This window comes from Cheilinus undulatus, linkage group 23 (assembly GCF_018320785.1).
Source record: "Cheilinus undulatus linkage group 23, ASM1832078v1, whole genome shotgun sequence".
Lineage (NCBI taxonomy): Eukaryota > Metazoa > Chordata > Actinopteri > Labriformes > Labridae > Cheilinus > Cheilinus undulatus.
In genome coordinates this window covers 14,920,249-14,945,112 of record NC_054887.1, presented here as the reverse complement: position 1 = coordinate 14,945,112, position 24,864 = coordinate 14,920,249, and the positions used below count along the sequence as shown (strand labels likewise).

Below are 24,864 nucleotides of genomic sequence, written 5' to 3'. Positions count from 1 at the left end.
GGACATGAGTAACTTCAATCCCAGCAGCAGTTTTTGGGTGTGTTTCTATTCAAAGTTTTGGAGTTTATAGAGTTTGATAGACGCACACCCAGTCGAGGAGACGAGTCGGAGCGCAACAGAGAGAAAGACAGTGAATTGTAGCGAGAATACTCACAATGCTGGGAGGAGTAAAGGAATATTCACCCTTTGCCATGACTTCCAGTTGTCCAGAGAGACCATGGGTGTAGCGAAGCCAATGCTTTGCCTCACCATTTTTCCATCCCACTGGGGAGGGAGTTATTGGCGAATGCCATGGTGGGGGGCACATGGGGACGGATCAAGAAATTTTTGAAAGGATTCTTCACTATTGGAAGATAGGGTTAATGGTGGGAGTTTGCGCTCTCCAAGTGCTTTTCTTGTTCAGAAATGTTTTAGACGGTATGATCATTGATTTAAAGGCATTACTTACATAATGCAACTCCAAGTGATACTCTCCTTCAAAGTCCAGCAAGCAGGTGCAACACTAAAGCCATCACCCCGTGTCCGTTAATAAACGATTTCTCAACTCTTTTATTGATAAAAATCAAGAAAACATCAGAATAAATGAGGTCCTATTTTGACAGAAATTGACCCCATTTTGGGTTATATTTCATTTTAGCTTATTTTGTCATTCTTACTAATCTATAAACCAGGGTTAAGTCTGTTATATAATATGACATCAACAGGCTACTTGTACAAAGCTACAGCCATATGAATTTTGCTTTGATTAAATGTTTTTAAACAAATATTACTGTGTAAAATTGTGCCTGATTAACAGTAAAATAGATCCACAAAACGCAAAAAGAGGGCACATGACTAAATTATGATTCGATTATGCTGAATGCAGGAAGAAAAAATGCAAAAATAATTTGAAGAAAATCTCCAGACTTCCTGTGTTGCCTCGTGGCGTTCGTCACTTTCAGGGGTTGGCTTTCCAAGCTTTCATGAGTTGACTTGCTAAACTTTTGTGGGCAGGTATTTTTTGTTGGGGGTATTATTTATCAGTTGCAGCAAATTCAGATAGACAGCTGAGCACAATACATTGCCATCCACTGTTAGACACAAGACAGGCAATGCTGTGAGTATTTGATGTTATTACAGAGATGCTAGATAATTTATTTTACAAAGTATGGTACGAATTTCTTTGTGTAATTTGTAGTTGTTTCATGTGCATGCCAGATGCAGTTCTAACATAGCAAACACTGACTGTTTTATATCTTGCAGTTTTTTCCATTATGTTAATGCGGACTATTTACTAAGTTTCAGTAAATAAATGCCATACATCTATAAAATGTCAAATATTAAATATTCCATGCAATGACCAACATGTGGTTGCTGAGGAAAATTTTAAAATTTCAGAGTTGACTCTAAAATTCAATATTTGTGCACTTAAAAAAACTACCACTTTTTTCTATTTTAGATACCAAAACTATGAAGCATAATGTCTCAAAACTGCTCAGAATGATAAAACATTATAATTCCAAGGGGGCATTTTTTTATTGGTTTACTCTGTTGCCTATTTGATTCAACTTTCTTAATTAAAACAATATACAATACACGCAGACTGAGAAACAATTGGAATTGGAAACAAGATATCTCCATTTTTGTGAGGTTGGATGATAGTTTTTGTCAGTGGAGTCTTTTGCCTCAAAACCAAATGATGTAACAGCTGTTTCTGTTTAAAAAAAAAAAAAAAACACAACACATTTTTTTCAGTTTTTGGCCCTGAATCAAAAATTTAATTACTTCCTATGAAGAAATAAGGCCATTGGGATTCACTCCTTCAACACTTTTCCGATTATCACGGAGGTTTCCAACATTACCAAAACCAAAGGAATTACCTGATCATGAATCAATCCAGCTGAGCAGACATGTTGTGGTGTCAATCGTGGTAACAGCACAGCTGTAAATATGTCTGACAAGGCCGTGACAACTAACCAAAGTAACCATTTTGCATCATGCAAAAATACGAGTGCATGATGCACATACATTTTTAAACAGAGACAATATAAAGCTCTCTCTAACTACAATTAATCTGCCAAATGATCTGAATTCTCATGTTGCTGATTCTAGTGATGGAGCTCTGCAGAAATGACACTTGTGGCTATAATGTAAATTATGTGGCCTTTTCTTGTCATATTGTTAGAAATGTGTGAATGACTCAGTTTTTTAAATAAAATCCTTAAATTTTGCATATTTTCTTACTGTTTTTCTTTGTAATCAAGCTTTTTATAATAACAAGAAAACATTTCTGAACCCTTAATTATAATGCTTTTCAAACAAATCAAGTGGCGAGCATCAATGCGGTCTTCATAGCTTCATGAAAGCTTGTCAAACATCACTTCAGTTTGTCTCCCCCGTCCCTCCCCCTATGTCTCGTCTCCCCCTCAGATCTCACCGTGGAGTGAAAAGGACGCGTCAGAAAGAAAATAAACTCAGACGTTCACAGAGGGCACCGAACGATCGCCACATTGGTACCAGCTGTGTCCACGACAAAACCAAATAAATAAAGTCAAAATCAAAAGGAAGCCATCGGGACGTCTCTGTAATCAGAGCTCAATTATGCAATCTTAAATCAATTAGTGCCCAAACTAGTTGACGCTCTGCATGTGGGAGACGATGGAGTAACTTCCTGTGCGCTCACGCACACTGATCTCTTTTTTTATTCTGTCAAAAGTCTGCATTTTTCCACGGTGGCGTTTGTCATTGAGGCTGCTTCAGAATACCACAAAGCTCTGAGGTCTGTAAGGATCATGCTTTGGGTCTATTAAAAGCCACACAGTCTTTATTGTTTTCCACAGACAGGCCAAGAGCGTGCGAGAAAATAAGAAATAAATTGAGTGTGAACTTTGATGGAGAAACAAACAAGTCAGACAAAAATGTTGTTTTCAGATGGAGCTGGTGCGCTTTGACAGAAGTTTATAGCAAACATAATTTCCTCTCCGACAGCATTCAGCTTCAACAAATGTCTTCTATCTGCTCCACATTTTGTTCCCAGCTTTGATTAATGAGTCAGAATGCTAACAGTTAGCGGCAGCCTTCGACATGCGGATGTAATTTACCGCATCTTTGAGCTCATCACAGCTGATTTGAGGCACAGTGATGACGTGAGATGTTGTGGCACAGAACTGATAGTGGGGAGACCATGCGCCCATTCATACAGTAAATCTCCTGCTGAATGAGACACTTGAGAGCGACACATTATTACAAACACTGAAGTCTTTGTTGACGCTCCGCATAGAGATGAAGGTTGGAGATGGATTTAAAAACTGTGGTTTGACAAAATGCTGACATGTCAGACTTTATAAAGTTGTGTTGTTGGTGTGCATCAGAGAACGACGGAGCCCCACTTTTAGTGATGACAGTAAATAAGAAGCATCAAATAGGCTGCTTATAATACAACAGCCATAAGTCAACACACAAGAATGCCTTACCCAACATACAGTGTCATATATCAATCTGATGCAACGTAATGTGCAAAATAACTGAAGAATGTCATTCATCCACAGCAACCCACCATATGGGGATTGAAATATGGCATGAGTAGTCCCACAATTAGTGAAATAGGGATCACCTGAGTGCAATGAATGTGTCTCAAATGATTGTAATATAAGGACACCTGTGTCTGGAAGGTCTGGTCACTGGTTGACCAGCATTCATTGCTACCATTACACCTTGAGGACAAAAGAACACTCTAAGCAACTCGGAGAAAAGGCTATTAAAATGGGGATAGATACAAAAGAATTTCAAGGCACTGAGCATCTCCTGAAGCTCAGTTAAGCAGAGAGTTAAATAAAAAGCCAAATTATATTGACCATGATTGATAAATAAAATCAATAAAAAGGTAAAACATCCATTATTGCTGCATTTAACAGCAATACGACATATAAAAGCCAAAACCTCTGTGATACAGCTTCATGTCTGCCCTAAAACAAGACTGGGGAAGCATTTTTAATTCTAAACCTGATCCAAGACCAAAAACACCGAGCCTGATGAGTAATTGTTACCCAGTTATTTTGCATATGACAGCAGAAAGACATTCTTTTATTTTTCCTTGTTTAAGTTATCCAAACATAATGAAAATTGTTAGCTTTTCCTTACACACATGCAGTCAGTAGCACAACATACGACTGCATTAAAAAATGTACAACAACCGCATTCAGCTTCACATTAGCACCACTAGCTCAACGTTAGCCCATAAGCACAGTAACTGTTATCAAAACTTAGCTTTAATTAGTTGGGACTTAGAATCACCCTAAAAATAACAAACTAGTGCCCCATAAACTACACACCACAATAAAACGCCCATATAATTGTCCTATATCCTCATGTACTGATGATCTCAACTGTAACCACCCCTAAAACAGTAAATCCAACCACTATGGTTTATTTGGCATAGTCCCAGAGGAGGACAAAAATGTCTATTGTGGATAGTTCAGTCCAGTCCTCCACTCATCGATGGCTCTTCCCTCACTGCTGCTGCTGACTAGGCAGGACACCCCAAGCATGAACACCCAGCTACAGGGAAGTGAGACAGTGCTCTCGCTATCAGCCCTAATGATCCAGGCTTTCTGCATCACTTGATTCCATTTTTAATACAGTTCCACTTCATTTGAGAATTTCTCATAGGTTTACCAACCCATTGAGACCACCACAACTCTCTGCTCAGCCCAGGCCCTTCCTTGACCTCAGTCATGTCATTGTGATAGTTCAGGTTTTATCTTATACATTTGCAAAAAAATCAATTTTCACTTTGTCATCATGGGGTACTGAGTATAGATTGAACATGAATATGAAAAATTATCATGCTCTAAAAGAAAGGCACTCTCAGTTTGTCTCTTTACATCCTGCATCACTTTCAGAGGTGTTACCAAGGTCAAAGCAGCAGACACACTTAAGGTGTGTGACAGATTTAGGAGAGAAGCTGCTCTGCTTGTCAGAGATTTCAGATGTAGTACACCCATCACTCTGTGCAAAGTGCAATCCAACGTCCAAAACCCATCCATCAACATGTCTCCCCTAAACTCTGGATGCTGCCTGAAGCTCCTGGACATTTATTACAGAAACGCTGCTGTGCAAACAACAAACTGTTTACAGCACAGTGCTGACAGGGTCAAGTTAAATGGATGTCTACTTTTGCTTCGAGTGCATAAAGTTGAATTTAACTGAAGTTTGAGTCTGATCTTTGTGGATATTCACAGAGTTTACAGCTAGTTTTTCATCAGGGACTTAGGTTCAGATCGAAGTAGACCGACAATTGACCCCCAAGTCCAGTTTCATTTGGCACTCGATTCTGCTTGAAGCTTTAATCCAGGACGGTTCCATGTGTTGTGTCACATGAAAACTATGGATATGATCTTTACAGCACCATGAAGTTCAAGTCAACAAGTCAAAGAGCTAAGATTCCAATAAACATGAAATATCACATTTTTGAGCATCCACAAACCAAAGAGCACTCCGTTTTTACTGTGTTGCCTGGTGTCCGTCAGAAGTCCGGTAAAAACATTCAGTGACCCGTCTGACAAATCGATTTAAAATGATGGCAAAGAGAAAAGAGAGGAAAGGACTGCAGACAGCTATTAAGGTAATTAGATGAAAGTTAGTACAAGGTCAACGGACAGACGGGAGGAGAGAAACAGAGGAAGAAGAGAGAGAGAGAGATGGGGAAAAGATGAATTCACAAAAGGGAGGAAAAAAAGAAAACGAAAAAAACAAAACCAATAAATACATGAAGGGAGCTAATGAGAAAGAAAGCCAATTTCACTCGGTTTTTTAAAGTGCACAGGCTCCAAAATAAAGATATTAAAATCAAAAGAATGAAAGGAAATAGGAGAGGAGAAGAGGGGAGAGTGGGTGGACAAAAACAAAGGAAGAGAGGAGAGGACAGAGACAATGAGGAAAAAAGGCCAAGAGACTGGAAAGGAGAAAACTGAAGACTAAAATATATAATTAAAGAAGAAAGAAGAGAAAGTTGGATAAAAAAACAAAAGTCATAACTGAAAGATAATGAAGGAAAAAGAGACACGGAAGGGGAGGATAAAGGGAAGGAGGGACTGGTTGAAAACGGTGGGGCGACAAAGAGGAAAGGGAATGTTGGCACAGCTGTGTGTCTCTCAGCAGCCAAGGTCAAGCTCAACAGCTTTTCTTTTGTCCGGGCCTTTTCACCGACGACCAGCAGTTTTTGGACCCTTGGGACATTCAGAGCCTGACCAGGAGCTCACGCAAACCCTGCTACCTGCCTCGACCGTACCCTCGGCCATGCTTACTCACTCACTCGGCCCTAAAGGTATGGACTTTCTTATCTTTTAAACAGATTATTTTCCCTTGCCTTGGGTTATATGCAAGGACATCCAGAGCATGACCAGGGTTGTGTCAATCCTGCTTCCTGCCCAATGGTGCATTTCTAACAGTGGAAATTCCACAGACCAAAGATCTTACAGAAACTCTTGTGATCAAACTGGACTAAAAATCAAACAAACATGGAGGTTGATCAACTTTACCAGCTCCCTCAGCACTTAATTGTTGCCATAATTCTACAAACTGCTCTTCTTTTTTACATTTCCCTTGGCTCAGGGCACAGTTGTGCTTTTGTTCCCCGCTAAGTTTGTGTGCTTACAAAATAGCTGGCACATCTGGTTGATGACACTTCCTGGTCTGCTCTTCTCATGGGCTATTGCAGGTATTCCATCAGATGCAACCTGGTCTGGAATTGTAAATATCAATTAGGTCTCGGAGACTCAAAATGTCTCAAATCGGGACTGATCTGGCCCAAACAGGGGCCATTCATGGGGTGGTGTAAATTGGGCCCAAAAGTTGGCAAAAAAATTATCGTGTGTTTAGCAAGTCAACAGAGAAGTAAGAGAAACAACTTTGGAAAAAAGAGGGAAACTTATTAAGCAAAAGAAAACAAAAGAATTAATAAAGACTAATGGAAAAAGAAAACAGATTCAAAAAAGGGCCCAGTCTGCCCTGGCTTTGATTGCAATCACTCACATCTCTGTTTGATTTCACGCTTTACTGCCTCGTTTGAACTCAGTAACCCGATTTTAATTACCCACAGTTCATTAAGGCCTCATCCTGTCTAATAAAGGAAGTCTCCGGGTTTGAGTTTCCTCTCGTAAAGGGCAGGTGATGACAGTTCTCACATGACTCAGCCTCCGTCTCTAGATCAGCGGCACAAACACGTGTGAGAAATCCCACAAACCTCCTTTAGTCAACCACAACACACAACGTCACGGCAGCTAGCCAGCAAGCTAACGGCTGCAGAGATTGTTTACAGACGAGCAGACAGGAAATAAACAAAAACAACATGGCACAGTCAGCCTTAGTATAACTATCCCACTAACACAGTTCTGTCACAATTCTGTTTGTTTTTTTGTTTGTTTTTTTTTCAATATAATGACAGGACATCTTCTAGGTAAAACATACTAAATCTACAGGCCATAAATGTCTGCAGAAGACAGAAAATTCAAATTTTAGGGAATTACATGTTCCAAAACCAAATCCATAACTTCTTTGTATAAACATTCCAGAGAGACATTAGTCTGTTCTTCTTGCACATCAACCAAAGCCTGAGTTTATACAATTTGTGGTTAAAAGTTGCACTTGAAAGAGATTTTGAATTGCTCCTGTTTATCATTGGATCCTGCAGAGAAGTGCTGAGCTGTAAATGTTATCTTTGGAATAATATTTCCAACCAGTTTGTTGACAAAAAAAAGTTGCTGCTTTTTCTCCACACACATTTAGATTGCCTTTTTACCTCCACCAAGGAGGTGGATCAGGTGGGTTTGTTTGTTGGTTAGTTTGTTCGTTTGTTAGCAACATAACTCAAAAAGTTGTGGATGGACTTTGATGACATTTTCAGGAAATGTCACAAATGGCATAAAGGAGAACTGATTAGATTTTGGGACTGATCTGGATCACTGTCTGAATCCAGTAATTTTTTAAAGGATTCTGTACTATTGGGAGATAGGGCTAATGGTGGAGGTCTGCGCTGTTACCACTTTACACCAGGAGACGGAGGACATGAGTAACTTCAATCCCAGCAGCCGTTTTTGGGTGTGTTTCTAGTCAAAGTTTTGGAGTTTATAGAGTTTGAAAGACGCACGCCCAGTCGAGGAGACAAGTCAGAGCGTAACAGAGAGAAAGACAGCAAATTGTAGTGAGAATACTCACAATGCTGGGAGGAATAGAGGAATATTCACCCTCTGCCATGACTTCCAGTCGTCCAGTGAGACCATGGGTGAGACTGTCAGTGCATCTGTTGGCACCCGTAGCGAATCCAATACTTTGCCTCACCGTGTTTCCACCCCACTGGGAAGGGAGTAATCGGGGGCTCCCGTGGTGGGGGGCACATGGGGACGGATCCAGGAATTTTTAAAAGGATTCTTCACTATTGGGAGATAGGGTTAAAGGCAGAGGTCTGTACTCTCCGAGTGCTTTTCTAGTTTTGAGGTGTGGCCTAACAGCATGCAACCTAAGCAATAAAATCAGCTGACATTTCATCCCTGCTGGACAGTCAACTGTAAGTGATATTATTAGAAGTGTTTAGGAATAACAGAAACTCGGCCATTAAGACCCCCCAAAATCACAGAGCAGGGTCAACGACTGCGAAGATGCATAGTGCGTAAACATTCGGCAACACATTCTGACAAAGGTCAGGCGGCCAAATACTTTTATCGATATAGTGTATAATTTAACATTAAAACTGTCTTATCATGCTGATTTTGAATTCTAGCATCAGTTTTTGTTATGTGAAACTACAGAAGATCTCTTAGTCAGGTTATGAAGCTGTTTCTATCAGTGACTCTCAGGTTTCCATTCCAGAATCATCCTAGTAATGGTTTTGGATAATGGAAAAAGCTAAGAAAAGAAACTTTCAGTCAGTAAATCAAGATAAGATCTTTTGATCAAATAAAAGTGCTATATGACTGATGTCTCTTCTTAAAATAAGAACTGATCCAAAATCTGGAAGCTCTGACAAAAAAAAAAAAAAAAGTGCTGTTTTCTTAATATTTTAAGTGTTTGGTCATGGAAATGTGGTGTAAAAACACTGATGTTTTCATCACATCTGTGAATTATGACAGCTCCACTTCATTTCACCAAAACAGCCAATGTTTCAAACTTCTCTGGTTCCAAAACAAACCACAGAAGCCAGCTGGAAGCTCAGACTGTCTTGTTAATCAACATCTCTCTCTAGAAGGAGCATCTCATTTGAACAGCAGTCGATCATTATCAGCCAATTTTACATTAAAATATGTGATCAACAGATTGGAACTAATGCTCCTAGGTAATCATTATCAGAACAGATCAGCTATGGTTGATATTCAGATGTCGGAGAGAAGCTCTGTGTGAACTTTAATTTGCTCACTGAATTGCCAGCCAGTAAAAATGCTTTCTGGCACTAAGTAAAGTATTTTAAATGATCTTACCTACTTCATGTAAATCTGCCCACATCCTTGCATATTTTATACTCTGATCATGTCAAGCCCTTTCCACATCTTGCAACCATTCTATCAATGCACAGAGACTTGTATGTACTAATAAAACACCTAAGAAGAGCTTGTTCATATCTAAATCTTAATATTTTTTAAATACTTTTTCAGTTTTATTTGTCTTTTTGCATCTAATGTGTAATTCCTGTACATTGAGAGCAAAGCTAGCTGGCGTCAAATTCTTTGTTGCTTCAGCATACTCGGCTAATAAAACAAATTCTGAGACTGTTTCATTGTTTAATCTATTGAATAGTAGGGTTTTTATATTTGACCCAAACCATCATGATTCAGGGGTCACACTTCAGAGTAGGCCTGGGAGATATGGCCTAAAATCATATCACAGTATTTTTCTTGCCTCTAATGGTAACGGTATTATATCACGGTATTACAAAATTAATAGGAGATAATCCAAATTCAAGTTTATTAACCCCCTTCTCCCCTTAAAACAAGCCGTTGCTGGCATATTCAATTTATGTCTAAGCATAGGAACACAGAAAAAAATGTGTTTGGGTTTTTTTTTAAGTCTCTCTATGTTTACTTCTGTCTAACTGCACTCTAAGTTTCACATTTCATCTCTATCCTGATGAGGTGTGTTAAGCTGCTAATGACTTGAGCACGTTTCCTGGTGAAGGCGTTCACAATAAAAGCATTTCAGAAAAATAACAGCCATTGACTCACTGTGGACTTAGAAAAGAAAGTCAAAAGTTAAAATAGACCTTTAAACAGTTGTTTAAGCTGTTGTAAGATGACGTCCCCCAGCGCTGGGCTCTCGACAAACTGAGACCAGCCAAAGCGGCACTTAGCTTGTGTTAAAGCCCTAGGCAGGCTGACAGAGATGGCACTCTGACTTTGTTGCGGTACAGCCTTCAAACTTTGAGAGGAAAGAATATGTGTTTTTGCCTGCTAACCGTGCTTAGTTTCAACAGGAAGAGCGGGTGACATTCGGTTAGTTACCTGGCTACACGTAATACTAGAGCTAAACGTGCTATTGACTAGCCTGAGCTGTCCGTCACAAATCACTCGCTCTGCCAGCTGTGGGAGCGGATTTGCCTCGCGCTTGCATCACAGCACAACGTAGGCATTTAAACCGGTGATGACGGTGTTGCAGAAATCCATTACGTGGCAAAAATTTTACTATTACTAAAAATTACTAAAATTTGTAACTATTTGACAACCGCTATTAAACAACTGACGAAGAACAATTTCTTTTTTGCAACAATCCTTCCTGGTATTTAATCTTGTATTGTTGGAAAGCCTTGTTTATTTTCCTTTCAAATGGTGTCAAATTTGTAAGGATTAAGCATTTGTGGGATGAGCAGCAGAGCTGAGTATGTGAGTTGTGCCAATTTAGGAACCATAGCACTTAGGGACCATAGGCTGTCTTCTATAGATTTGCAGTCAAGGTTTGCTGGACAATATGGCTGACAGCTCTCTGCCCAGACAATCTGGAACAATCTCAATGCAGAGATGTATCAAGATGAGATCCTGCAAGTGGCAATCCTGTATCTCCAAAGTCTGGGACTGAACTCTATCTCCAAAGATGACAATGCTCACCTCCACAGAGCAAGGTTTTTCAGAGACAGAATTTGGAAGTGAAGAGGATGGAATGGCCTGCCAGCAGTCCTGACCTCAACCCCATTGAACACTTGTGGGATCAACTTGGGTGTGCTGTTTCTGCCAGATTGACCAACAAAACCACATTTGCTGAATTAAGACAAATGCTAATTGAAGAATAGGATACCATGTTAAATTGCCAATATGTCTCAGACTTTAATCATCCAATCCACCAAACATCACCAAACCAGAATAAGCTGTTTGTCACTGGCAGAGAAGATTTGGCAAATTTTTCATGGGTGGAACCCACATACTCAGCTCTGCTGCTCATCCCACAAAAGCATGCTCCTTGAAAATGTGTCACCATTTGAAAGGGAAATCAACAGGTTTTCCAATGGTATAAGATTTATTGCCAAGAAGTAGTGTCAGAACAAAAAAAAAATCTACCAAACACAAAGGTCATTACTTTTTATGCTAAGTTTATTACATTGGATTAATGTTTTTAATAACATGACTTCCTATAATGTTTGGTAAGTGCTTATCATGGCTGATCCGGGCAAATGAGGAGGATAACTGTCCTGTATCAGCTAAAGTCTTTGTCGGGAGTGCATGCTATTCAACAACACTTCAAAAAGCTATAATTGTGTTGATTTTCAGGCTTTTAAAATGCAGTACCAGGTCCTTACGCAGCCAGATTTGCAATCCCTACTGATCCCTACATCCCTACTGAGTAAGGATGACTTTGGTGCTCCTTTCATCAGGTTACGATGCCACCTGTAGGAGGTCCCAGTACACTACAAAGCAAAGTAGACTGACCAGCCACTAAACCAGCTGATATTAAAACATTAATTTTGATCAGATTCTGTATCAGGGCATCCCTACCTCCTAGGTGTGTTCATGAATGAATGTCATTGTGAGTTAAACTCTGCTGTCTGAGTCATTCCTGTGAGCTGAATCCACAACTCAGCAGCTCGTCTGCACCGCTGGCTGCTGCTATTAGCACTCAATCTCTCACTCAGTCTCTCCAAAGGCTCAAAGAATGAGCTGCAGCACTTAAAGGTGCCAAAACACATCCCGGCAAAGACACCCTCTTATCCAAGGCAGCATGTTTTTATGTGTCTGATTTCATCCGAGCGCTCGTCACTCAGCAGTGGATGGCTGACAGGATGAAATGTGTTCGAGCACATCCGTGCAGAACTACTTGTTGCACGGGGCAGAAAAAACATTAGTCTGGCTGACAGCGAGTCAATAAGGCAGCGCTGAGGCTAAATGAGCTGGATCTGTCAGTAATAACGCTCCGCCAGATCTCTGAAGGAGAACTCTTCAACCCCGAGCATCCTCCCAGAAGAGCAAAAAAACAAGCAGCAAACAGCACAAATCATGGAAACTCTCCAAACGATGACAGAGGGACCGTCTATGAGCCAGACGGGCTTACTGGATACACACACTCATCCTTAAACACACTCTCTTAAGCACAGACAGACAGATCTACTTACAATTATTTACTGAATCAGCTTCATAATTTCAGAAACAAACACTAAAACACAGAGAATCACACAAAGAACTCATTACCACCCTAGAGACTGCACATTTAAAAGAAGACTTCTCAAATCCACCAAGTCTATAATTCCTTTTACAAACAAACAAGTAGACATTTATGATCCCTAACTTTGACTGATTTTACGTCTACAACACAACACAATTTTAAGGTATTTTTAGGTAGAGTCTGTCTATCTTAACCAGAAAGTCCAGGATTCAGTCCTGGTGTCTTTTCATCTCCATCTTTCCTTGCTCCTCGTTCATGTCAACGTGATCAAGAAAGAATAATCAAGTAAAAACAGATATAAAAGCAAAATGAGTTATTAACAATAAAAGCAGAGAGAGGGGGTAAAGATAAAGAACAAAAAGAATGAAACAGAGCACAGAAAAAAGGCAGAGAAGAGCAGACATAAAAGTTATAAGATAAAATTTGAGGAAGAAGTAGAAAATTTAAAAGAAAAAAAATTGACCGACAGAGGAAGGAGACAGTAAAAGACAGAAGACGACGTCTCAAAAAAAAAAAAAGAAAAAAGAATAAAAAAACCTCTTTAAAAATTTGTTAAAAAAAGGGATTTAAAAGAAGTCACTAATTCTGTCCGCCATATCTTCTCAGGCAGGTCATTCCAAAGTGGAGGGGCCCTCAGAGAAGGGCGTAACACCTTAGGTTTTAAGTCTCGACTTTGGAACAATCAGGAGGACCCAGCCCTAAGCTCTAAGGCTACAGGCTGGCTCATAAGGGGTTATAAGTTCTGTTAAGTAGCTTGGAGCCAGGCCCTGTGGACGACATAAAAAACAATAGGAGGACTGTAGAGGAGGACAGTAAATAAAATCAGAGACAGGGATGAGAGAGTAGGGAACAATGTGAAGGAAAGGAGCCACAAGCCAGACATAATGTCATTTTTCTTAGTGGTAGTCAGTATAACATAAAGAATGTGATAAACATTGATTTTTTTCCTACCAAGACAGTTGTGTCCATCATGGGCAAGCATGAATCCATCGTAGCAGGTGCACCTGTAGTTTCCAGGTATGTTGATGCATTCGTGAACACATCCACCATTGTAGTCATTCTCACACTCGTCCATGTCTGAAAGAGAAAGATAGTAATGTTACACTTTTAAAGCCATTTTTATGATCAGTTCATGTACTTTTGGATACATTTTCAGCTTTAAAATGTTTTTATCAAACTAATAGCCTGTGTCTGTGGATGACACTTGCTGCACTGACAGCGCCCACAACCACAGTTTCTTTCTTGTTTGCCTCTCGTCAGTACTTTATTGGTGCTTGATTATGGAATCCGGTTTCTTAGTTTCTTAGCAGGAGCTGTAGACTAGAGATGGGCCGGTCTGTTCTTGGTATTGGATATTGGTGATGACGCACTGATCCATTGGGCTGAACAGTTCAATTCTGTGCTATATTTGCACTTTTGTCCCAAAACATCCATGACTAAAAGAAATGTATTTATAACTCATGTTTTGAGGGATTGAGGTTAAATCATGAGTTTATAAAAAGAAAGAAGGCTAACCAAAACAAAAGCATATCACATAAACTGCAAAGACAGGAAAAAGAAGGGAAGCTTCCAGTGATGGATTTAAAGGGACAAAACATTTCTGACAGTTTGTCATCACATAAAAACTTTCTTCTGGCACTCTGCCCTACCTCTACAAGAGCATGAGATCATTTCTCAGCATCGGATTGGTATCATAGCTTCCAGTGATGGATCAGTACATCACTATCCTACACCAAATTGTTCCCCAAAAAGACAAGATCAGGCAAGTTTCTGCTTTGCCAATGTTGTTGACATGTGCTATCAGAAATGCCACCCCTTCTTGTTTGGACCTGTACTGTTCCAAAATGTAATCCTTCTTCAAGTAAGAGAGTGCTGTGAACACAGCTTAAAAGATTAAAAATTAAGAAAGTTGACATTAAAGCTATTATTTTAGCCCAGGACACTAACTGCCGAAAATTTTAACTAATTTATATGGGCTTTGGACACTGGATGGAGGGATGGATGGATGGATGGATGGAGGGATGATGGATGGATGGGTATTACAGAAAAGTGGGTGGATGGATGGGTGGATATAAATGAATGGATTTTAAGGAAAAGTATATGGATGAATGAATGGATGAATGGATGGATGGATATAAATTAGAGCCAATATGTAGCCAATAAATTATCCTTTTGCTCCGTGGGAATTTTGTCACTCTTTTCTGTCCCTGCCTGAACTCAGCCCGAGTGCCCCCCCGCCACCCCCCCCCCCCCCCACACACACACACACACACCCACACACACACACACACTCACTCACTCGGCTGCAGCAGAGGACTAAGACCAGAGAAAAGGCGAGAGAAACTGCATTTTTTTACTCCATGGTAAGCTGACTTTATAAAACAATATAACACTACACTTAAGTGCCCCTTGACAATAACGTCCTCGGGGAAACACGCTGTCAGAGGACAGCTTGCTAGTTTTTTCACGTAAGAGCGTATTACAGCATTTTAACGTCGTCTAAGTTGCATCTTTGTGAAATGAACAATGTTAAATGCAACTGTTAATTCACATGCAGGGTTTCGTGGCACACCGCCACGCCAAAATAAAGGCCGCCATGCCTTCAGATGATCTTTTTTCAGATGTTAAACATGTAAATCATATTGTATGAATGGATCCATATAAACATATAGTCTATATTTGCGCACAATTACGAACCATAATAAGAGTTTGAAATTGTAATCATGAAATGTGACACTGCTCTGTAACTTAATTTTGAAAAACGAACACCAGTCTCAACTTCCGGTCCGTCATCACACACAAACAGCTGATAATTTACTTTCGCTGTTTAGTACTTCCCTGATTATAATCTGGTGATTAGTGGTAAACCTGAGTAGATATATTCATCATCAGCCGTGTCTCATAATGGAGATAAGACGCTAGCGATCTAAAAATAGCTCATTGTTGTAAAAACTCCAGCGGAACTTTAGTTTCGTTTGTTATGAAACAAGACAGGATTAAAAAAACAGCAGCGATGGACTGTCAGGCGTTCATCTAATCCATGATATTTGCCTCACTTTGTGTTCTAAATGTCCGTTAAAACAGGAGAGAGAGTCACAGGGCGAGAGGGTATGTGTCTGTTACGTGTGACAGACTGGAGGAGAGACAGTTTGTGTGTCCGTCCGTGAGTGCAGGTCGGTCTGACAAAAAGCATGAACGAACTAACGTTTGCTTGTTGAATACGTGAGTGGTAAATGTTTATAAGTTATCATAATATGAATAACTTTAAGAGGCTGAGGCTTACCTGTGGCTCCTCTGGGATAAAATAATTGCAAGAGGACGTTATGAAAGCAGAATCCCACTATAAGAGTCTTTCATTCAAATCATATCCTTAGGCTGTTGTCATTAGTATGATCTTAAAGTGTTTATGTTTGTAAGAATGGAGGCAAAGTAAAAGCATAACAATATTTTGACTATTAAACAGCGTTTTGATATATCATATAACATATATCGGCCGATGTATTGGATATCAGCTTCTTTTAGCCCCCAATATCGATATTGGCATCGGCCCCAAAAATCCCATATTGGTCGGGCTCTAATATAAATGGATGGATTTTAAAGAAAAGTGGATAGATGGATGGATGGATGGATGGATAAACAGCATAAAGTGCCATCTTTTGACAAATTTCCTGGTGTTCCTCTATAATTTTACTAAAGAAGAAATTTGGTTTTATTTTCTTTTCTCACTTAAAATTTTAGGCATTTTTTCCCAAACTGCTCTCTAAAGTTGTAAAAACTGCTTCTGCTGGCAGTTTTAAAGGAAGCCGCAGTAAACAACATGTGAATTACTGCAGCTTAAAAAGTTGTAAACATTGCAATAAAACTAGGGCCTTTGCTGATATATTAAGCTGCTGACTATAGTGGCAGCATTTCTGTTTCCAGGTTACTTCCCAACAATAGTATCCTCACAGCAGCATTACAGTGCAGAGGATCCCCTGGTAGGGGTGAGGGGGGGCAGTTCTTATGGGTGAGGATGGAGAGCGTCAACCGATGTTTATCCGCCTCCTGATGCACCCTCGCCCCATCGTCCCCCTCTTCCATGCTGAGCCAGCGCAGGCTTTTGCAGGAGCTGCTCACAAGTAGTTGCCATGAGGAGCCACTTAAACAAACAGTCCTCCCCCTCCGTGTGAACAGCAGGAGATCCGGCAGGGTGGTGAGGAGGACACCGGCCTACATCCTCCTCCTCCTCTCTGAGTGCTGAGGATGACAGAGCAGGTATGGACATCTTATTGTTTCTTTTTGCCAAGTAGGATGTCAGTTTGGAAGGGTTCAATGGCTTTGATCTTTGACCTCAAAATCCATATCACCTCATCCATAAGTAAGTGTGAATATTTATGCAAGATATTCACAAACATAGCCCAGACATACAGACAGACAATCCAAAAACAAAACTAAAGCATAAGTTACTTCAACCTTACCACATGTAGGGACAGAGTGACATGTATGCTACAAAATCTATTCATTTCATCCTTAAGGGGGTGGGGGCCGACAGCCTCCCTTGGTGCCCTAATGTTTGAAAAATTGCCACAAAAGTGGCCTCTTGTATGCCACTATGGTAGATAAGCACAATAAAGTGCCCTCTTTTTGCTTTTGAGGGACAAAATATACCAAAGGCTCATTTATCACTATAAATGTTTGACTTGTTTTTTAAACAACGGTGCACCACTGCACACAACTGGTGCCCTTTTTATCATTTTTGTCCCCGGCTCTCAAACATCTTGAGTCCGCCACTGCTTATGTCCCAAATTAAAGCCCAGGATAGTTGTGCAGCAACACCTAACCGACCTGGTACATATGTTCATAATCTATACATTTTACTGAGTCCTCTGTTGCTCTAAAAATAGTGTTTTCTGAGCTTAAACCAAACCCCACTATCCTGGGCACACGATGCAAAGTCCTGACTCTGTCCACCCTCCAGTAAACCCGACCACCTTCACTGAGCTCCTGTTGTAACAGGAATGTAGTAACCTATTTCACTGGAAAAACAGCATTGCCAATGAACACAGTCCAGGCAGCAATTATGGTTTCTTTTAAATGGATTTGGCAATGCAATTAGTAAAACACGGACATACTTTCCAAGAGACATTGGGTAGTGTGAAAGTGGATCTTGAAATGAAAGATCGTGTTCGACGGATCGGCTGTTCATGGCTGTGTTTTTCTTGTCAGGACTGTTATCATCCCGACACATGAGCTGGGTTTTTGTTTGTTGTGAACACAGTGTTTCCCAGTATTCATTGAGAGCTGTCAGGATGCCTGTTTTGATGGATGGTACGGTGGTTCGCTGGTCAGAAACATCTTACACAGGCATTACACAGGGGCATGTGCAAACATACAGCATGCAAAGTCACCAACACATGTGCATACTGACTCTAATACCACAGGACTTTCTATCCACAAAACACTCCCATAGAGCTGATTAACATCGTGATTTTGGCTCCGTTACAATCACTTTGAAGAGTCTGAAAGCGGGCGGATGTAAACATGAAAAGATCCTCGTCTGAGAGGTTTCACTCGGTTAGAAACTGTCATGACAAAAGCCAAATCAATGCCACATTCTGCACCATGAAGCGCCACAGAAATGTTTACCGGAAGCCAATTACGCAAGCACACACATCTCCAACAAAGGAAGCCTGTGTCTGAAAATTGAGGCAGCACGCAGGCATGATTGTGATTTACGGGAAGACTTGTGTCCACACTTACAAAGATTAATGGCAACACTTTGCATGATCAGAGCCTTGTTTAAAAAAACTTTCCAAAAGTGAGCTCAAATTGAGGTTTTAGTCTGTAGGAAGAGCCAAGATTCATTTTGAAGGTATGGGAAAACATAACAAATGAGCGAACAGTGGGTACAGAATCAATCATGGAGGAATTAAAAAGTGTTTTCCCCATGGATCTTAACTCCTCGCAGCCATCACTGGCTCGTCCTTTAAGGCATTTGAAACCAATTAGCAGTCAAAGTGGAGCAGACGTCTGTTTGGGTAAAGGTTGTTTGGACACTTTGCCGTGCTGCCAGCTCAGATGTCTCGGTGCAGCTCCATGTGTCACTTCCTCTGTGCTCTGCTTTTCATCCGTCAGAGATGAAGGGATGAAGGTGAAGAGGAGAACATGGGGGGGGGGCTGACTGCTGAGGGTGAATCAAAAGCAGCAGGTGATTAATTGGAGCCTGAGTCGCTTCAAACAGGCACACTGGGAGGACATTCACACCAAGCTGGCGAGAAAAACTTTTCTCTCTTTCCATTTTTCCCTTCCTTGGCTCGAGGCTGGGATTTTCAAAACAATATCTGCCTCATGGATGGATTAAAAAAAGGCACTGTTACATGTTGTAAAGACCTCGCCATGTCAACAGCAGTCTGACTTTCACTGTGCCAACAAAGCAGAGACAATAAAGTTGTCTTTTACATGAAAATTTCTCAATGGAAATCTTGCTCCCTAAAAAAAAAACACCCAATTGAAAGGACATCTTTCAGATTAACTGATTATGCTGAATGTCTGATCAGTCAATATCACAAAATCCAAGCTTTCATTTAAGCACAAGAACATACGCCATGACTCCTACAGCCCTCACTTGGCCCCAAGCGGTGCCACTTCCTGCCCCTGAGCTGTTGTTGATATCTGACAGCGGTGAGCTCCGACAGCTTCGGACCCACTCTTTCTTCCGCTCACACTTTTTATAATTGCCAGAGAAACATTTATGCTCCACGTCTCATCAAGTGAATTAGGCGCCGGCTCTGATGGCTGCATGCCCCACTTTACCACTCACAGCGTAGTGAAGCTTAAGGAAAAAGGGTGAGAAGCTGCTTTTGAAAGTTTTTTGAAGAGTTTCTGTGGGCTAAAGCTGATGGGAAATAAATTAATTTTACCATATTTCTATGTTAAATGTGAATTTAACAAATGAGCAAGTTTTAGGGTGAGAAGGCACTGTAAACAAAGTTTACACATAATCACACACAATATTCAAACATGATCTTCTAAATTTTTCCAGCTCGTTTTTGTCTACCTGTGTTGTTTCAGTGCATCCTTACATAATCATTGATAAAGTCTGACTTCCAATTTGTGTCCATAATCCACTATATATACCTTGACATATCTTGTGCAGTAAAGCTTCAGAGGCCTGGTGAGTCTGTGGTAAAAAATGACCTCTTAAACATCTGTGTCAGTGAGAGAACTACACAGCTGATGAATGTGGCTTTAATCTGACTGACAGAAACATCACATGTATGGCAGAGAACAGCAGTCTCAGATTTGTCTCTGACAGTAAATCAAAGGAAATTTCACGGACATGAACCATCATTTCCACATCACTTGTGTTTATCCAGGCAGTCTGATGACAAGGCAAAACAAATGTGATATTTTTATTAATTATTTTAGACTTTGGCATGTCAGGTTTCATCAGCAAGGATAAGAGTGCTGCCTGCTGCTTTGTCAGGAACCAAAGTATCTGCATAGTTATTAAGTCAAAACTAATTACTTTGATTGATAACTTCTTTCAGCTTTAAATATCTTTAATAATAAGATGGGTGGTGCAGCTAAAAGTGTGTACAAGTACACTATATTACCAAAAGTACTCACTCACCCATCCAAATAATTGAAATCAGGTTTTTCAATCACTTCCATGGCCACAGGTGTATAAAATCAAGCACCAAGGCATGCAGACTGTTTCTACAAACATTTATGAAAGAATGGGTCGCTCTCAGGAGCTCAGTGAATTCCAGCGTGGTACTGTGATAGGATGCCACCTGTGCAACAAGTCCAGCTGTGAGATTTCCTCGCTCCTAAATATTCCACAGTCAAATGTCAGTGGTACTGTAACAAAAGTCACCAACTTTCTGCAGAGTCAATCGCTACAGACCTCCAAACTTCATGTGGCCTTTAGATTAGCTCAAGAACAGTGCGTAGAGAGCTTCATGGAATGGGTTTCCATGGCTGAGCAGCTGCATCCAAGCCATACATCACCAAGTGCAATGCAAGGCGTCGGATGCAGTGGCTATGGAGACGCGTTCTCTGGAGTGACCATCTGGCAATCTGATGGACGAGTCTGGGTTTGGTGGTTGCCAGGAGAACGGTACTTGTCTGACTGCACTGTGCCAAGTGTAAAGTTTGGTGATGGGGGATTATGGTGTGGGGTTGCTTTTCAGGAGCTGGGCTTGGCCCCTTAGTTCCAGTGAAGGAACTCTGAATGCTTCAGCATACCAAGAGATTTTGGACAATTCCATGCTTCCAACTTTGTGGCAACTAGGGATGGGTACCGAATTCGGCACTTTTATAGGCACCGACCAAATTCACGTAAAATCAAACGGTACCATGTTTCTGTACCTAAACACATCCTTGACTGCAAGAGAGTGGAAGAGTAGTTAGAGGAATAGGAGGTAGTGGGCTGGGTTTTCATTTGTGCAATATAAAGAAAAAACACTGGGTAGTTATAGTAGGTTTTCCATGTTGAAGTAATATTTAAAAACACTTTTTTTAAAACACTGATATTTGAAAGTGTTTTGAAATTGAAAATTCAGAACTTTTGAGGTTATATTACATTTATTATTGCATATTATTCACACTCAAAAGTACCAAAAATGGGTACCGTTGTGTACCGGTATTGGTTCACAGGTACCGGGAATCGGTACCATACCAGTTCAAATGTAAAAGGCATCCATCCCTAGTGGCAACAGTTTGGGGATGGCCTCTTCCTGTTCCAACATGACTGTACACCAGTGCACAAAGCAAGGTCCATAAAGACATGGATGAGAGAGTTTGATGTGAATGAACTTGACTGGCCTACACTTGCAGGGTCCTGACCTCAACCCGATAGAACACCTTTGACATGAATTAGAGTGGAGACTGAGAGCCAGGCCTTCTCATCCAACATCAGTGTGTGACCTCACAAACACACTTCTGGAAGAATGGTCAAAAATTCCCATAAACACACTCCTAAACCTCGTGGAAAGCCTTCCCAGAAGAGTTGAAGCTGTTATAGCTGCAAAGGGTGGACCGACATCATATCATTCATATAAGAATGGGATGTCACTTAATTTCATAAGCGAGTCAAGGCAGGTGGCCCAATACTTTTGGCAATATAGAGTATTTAAATTTACAACCTCAATGCAGATTTCTGTCTTTACATCCAAAACTACACTTAAAGGGAAGTATTTCTGAACTTGGGTCCCATTTTCACATATTTTTGTGGTTTTTATGACTAATGCCGAGGTCTTAAGGTCTTGCACACACTACACGTAATAAGTATTATTAAAGGTGGAACAGGCAGTCATATGGTTGAAGGACCATCCTACCATTATTTGGACCACATAACCCATTTAGGGTTGCTGGAGCCAATCCCAGCCGCCACCGGGCGAGAGACACCTTGGATTGGTCGCCAGTCAAATGCTGGGCTGACATGGAGAGACAACAACACTCATGGACCTGGAGAGAACCCATGAATGCATGGGGGAGAACACGCAAACTCAACAGAGAAAGGCCCAGTCCAACCAGGATTCAAATCAGAACCCTTCTTGCTGTGAGGTAAGAGTGCTAACCACTGTGCTGGCGTGCTGGCACAAACAATGCTTCTTGGCAATAATTCTTATACCGTTAGAAAGCCTGTTTATTTCCCTTTTAATTGATGCCACATTGATAAGGAACATGCATTTGTCGGATGAGCAGCAGAGCTGAGTATGTGGGTTGTGCAAGAATTGCCAAATTTTCTCTGCCAATGACAAACCACTTATTCTGCTGTTGCTATTGACTCTTGTTTTGAGCTTCTGATACACCTAGGTTCTGCACCTGTGAGCATGAGCACATTCACTCACACAGAAACAAACATACAGTACACACCACTTACGAATTAGCCACCTACAAAGTTAAACCACGTTACTGACCAGAATCACCTCATTTCATTTATTTAAAACTACAAGCCTGCCCTCTGAATGGTGTGTTTGTCTTTACTTGTGTGTGTAGGAGAATGCCATTAATACTTAATGCTACAGTGGTCAGTAGGTGTCTGCTCCAAGAATCAGCATGCGACGTTTGACTGATCTGGATAGGGCCACTTCAAGCTGGTGCTCCGCAAAACCAAGTATTCGGGTGAGCCCTAGTACCCTCGCCAAGTTCCATATAACAGAGGATGTCAGAGACAGGCCACAAAGTGAGGACAACACCCAAAGAGGACTGTTTTCTGACCCTATAAGTACTTAGGAACTGTATGCTGTCTTCTACAGATTTGCGGTCAAGGTTTGCAGGACAATAATGCTGACGACTCTCTGCCCATACAATCTGGAACAGACTGGCCATGACTGCCCTTCACTGTCACACCTGTTTGCCAACATGTGCACAGGAACCTGAACATGTGGATGAAGCATTCTTTTCAATGAGTCCAGATTCTGCCTACAGGGGTAGGGCCATAGGCAGTGTGATGGTGTGGGGCAGCACCTCAATGACAAATGAGATTTGACATCATTGGCGGCAATCTCAAGGCAGGAAGATATTGAGATGAGATTCTGAAACCAGTGGCAATCCTATACCGCCACAGTCTAGGACAGAACTCTTTCCTCCAAGATGACTAGCTAGCCCCAGCAGAGCGGGGTTTATCAGAGACTACCGCCAGAATTTCAGAGCTGAGTGGATGGAATGGCCCGGCAGCAGTCCTGACCTCAACCCCAATGCACACTTGTGGGATTAGCCCGGGCGTGCTGTTTCCGCCAGAGTGACCAAGGCAGCTACGTTGGCTGACTTGCGACAAATGCTGGTTGAAGAATGGGATGTAATCCCACAGGAGTGTGTGACCACGCTGGTGACCAGCATGAGGAGAAGGTGCTAAGCTGTTGTGGCTGTGTATGGTTCTTCCACACGCTACTGAGGCCCCTTGTTTGTTAAATGAATCAATCATTATATCGTCAATGTGTCTTGTTTCTTCAGACTTCAGTCATCTAATCCACCAAACAAGAGTCAATGGCAGAATAAGCTGTGTGGCATTGGCAGAGAAGATTTGACAAATTTTTCAAGGAAGCAACCCATAAACTTATCTCTGCAGCTCATCCCACAAATGCATGTTCCTGAAAATGTGGCAGTATGGTTGCTTACAATCTGTTTCCTGGAAGTAATCTAGCCCTAACCCTTTGTCCCATCACTCTCTCGATGATTGGTCAGGTACCAACGTACAGTCAGTCATGCCTGTCAGACAAATCTCGCCACAAATGTATGGCTCTGTGATCACCATAAAGTGAATGCTATTATACTGGAAATGTTTTATGAACTTAATGAACACAATTAGCAAACATATTCAAGGAAACACACTAACAAAGCTGATTCAGACTCTTTTTATGATTTTTAGTCATGTATACCACAACAAGGGTAAGTATAAATTGCTTTAAAGTTTAAAAAAAACAGCCAGAACAGCCCTTTAATTGGCTCAGTTGCAGGCTGTAGGTCAGCAGATAATTTATTCAGCAGTATGAGCTTCGTCTGAGTGACATTTCCAACCTGCGGTTCCAGACATTAGCGCTCACAGATGGAGGAGAGAGCGGCTCAGAGCTGCTGTCATCAGGTCGATGTATCTATATATAAAGTCTGAGCCTCAATGAATGTGACCTGCTCCACTGAGGCTGAGAGGAGGAATCAGACAGCACAGAAAGGGAGGTGCACTCACGTAACCAGCGCTGTGTGTGTGAACCGAAGAGTGAGAGTGTCTTTGGCCAGCCAGTGAGGAGAGCGGCTGACTGATGACGAAGGAGCAGACGCCAGGCAGACAATGGCCTAGTAATTGTCTGCCACCTCTCCCTCTCGCCCTCCCACCTGCCCCGTCTCCTTCGCCATCCATTCTTCCCAGGAGGTGCCCTTTTCTCTCGCTCTGTCTCTGTCTCTAAAGCAGGTCAGGTGTTCGTCACTGAGAGAGAGAGGATGAATGCTGTCTCAAACTTGAGGGTGTCTTTCTGAGTAATGCAAAATGTGAATGATATGAATCATGGGTGGAGAAGTCATTGAGTTCATTCATACTTTGGGAATCAAATCTCTTGCCTTTTGATATTGTATTGATTTCTACTTCTGATCTGAAACTCACAACATTCACACAAAGCTGATTCTTGCATAAAGTATGGGTTGGACTCAAGTAAATACAGTAAAAGCAGCATATGCTGCATGCAGAATGACATAAGGATGAAAAGCTATGTGCTGACTTTTTCATTGGTACACAAACTGCCTATGGTGACTTAGCCATCAGTGTGCATAGGT

The 24,864-nt window shown here is 41.1% G+C and overlaps 1 protein-coding gene across 2 annotated transcripts in view; it reads right to left on the bottom strand.

The window, feature by feature from the left end:
• Nucleotides 1-24,864, bottom strand: part of scube1 (signal peptide, CUB domain, EGF-like 1) — a 152,892-nt gene that overhangs the window by 105,559 nt on the left and 22,469 nt on the right. For both annotated transcript variants that reach the window (XM_041780281.1, XM_041780282.1), the window contains exon 3: nucleotides 13,564-13,689. In XM_041780281.1, the coding sequence (XP_041636215.1) occupies nucleotides 13,564-13,689 (126 nt within the window). The remainder of the gene's footprint in view (nucleotides 1-13,563; nucleotides 13,690-24,864) is intronic.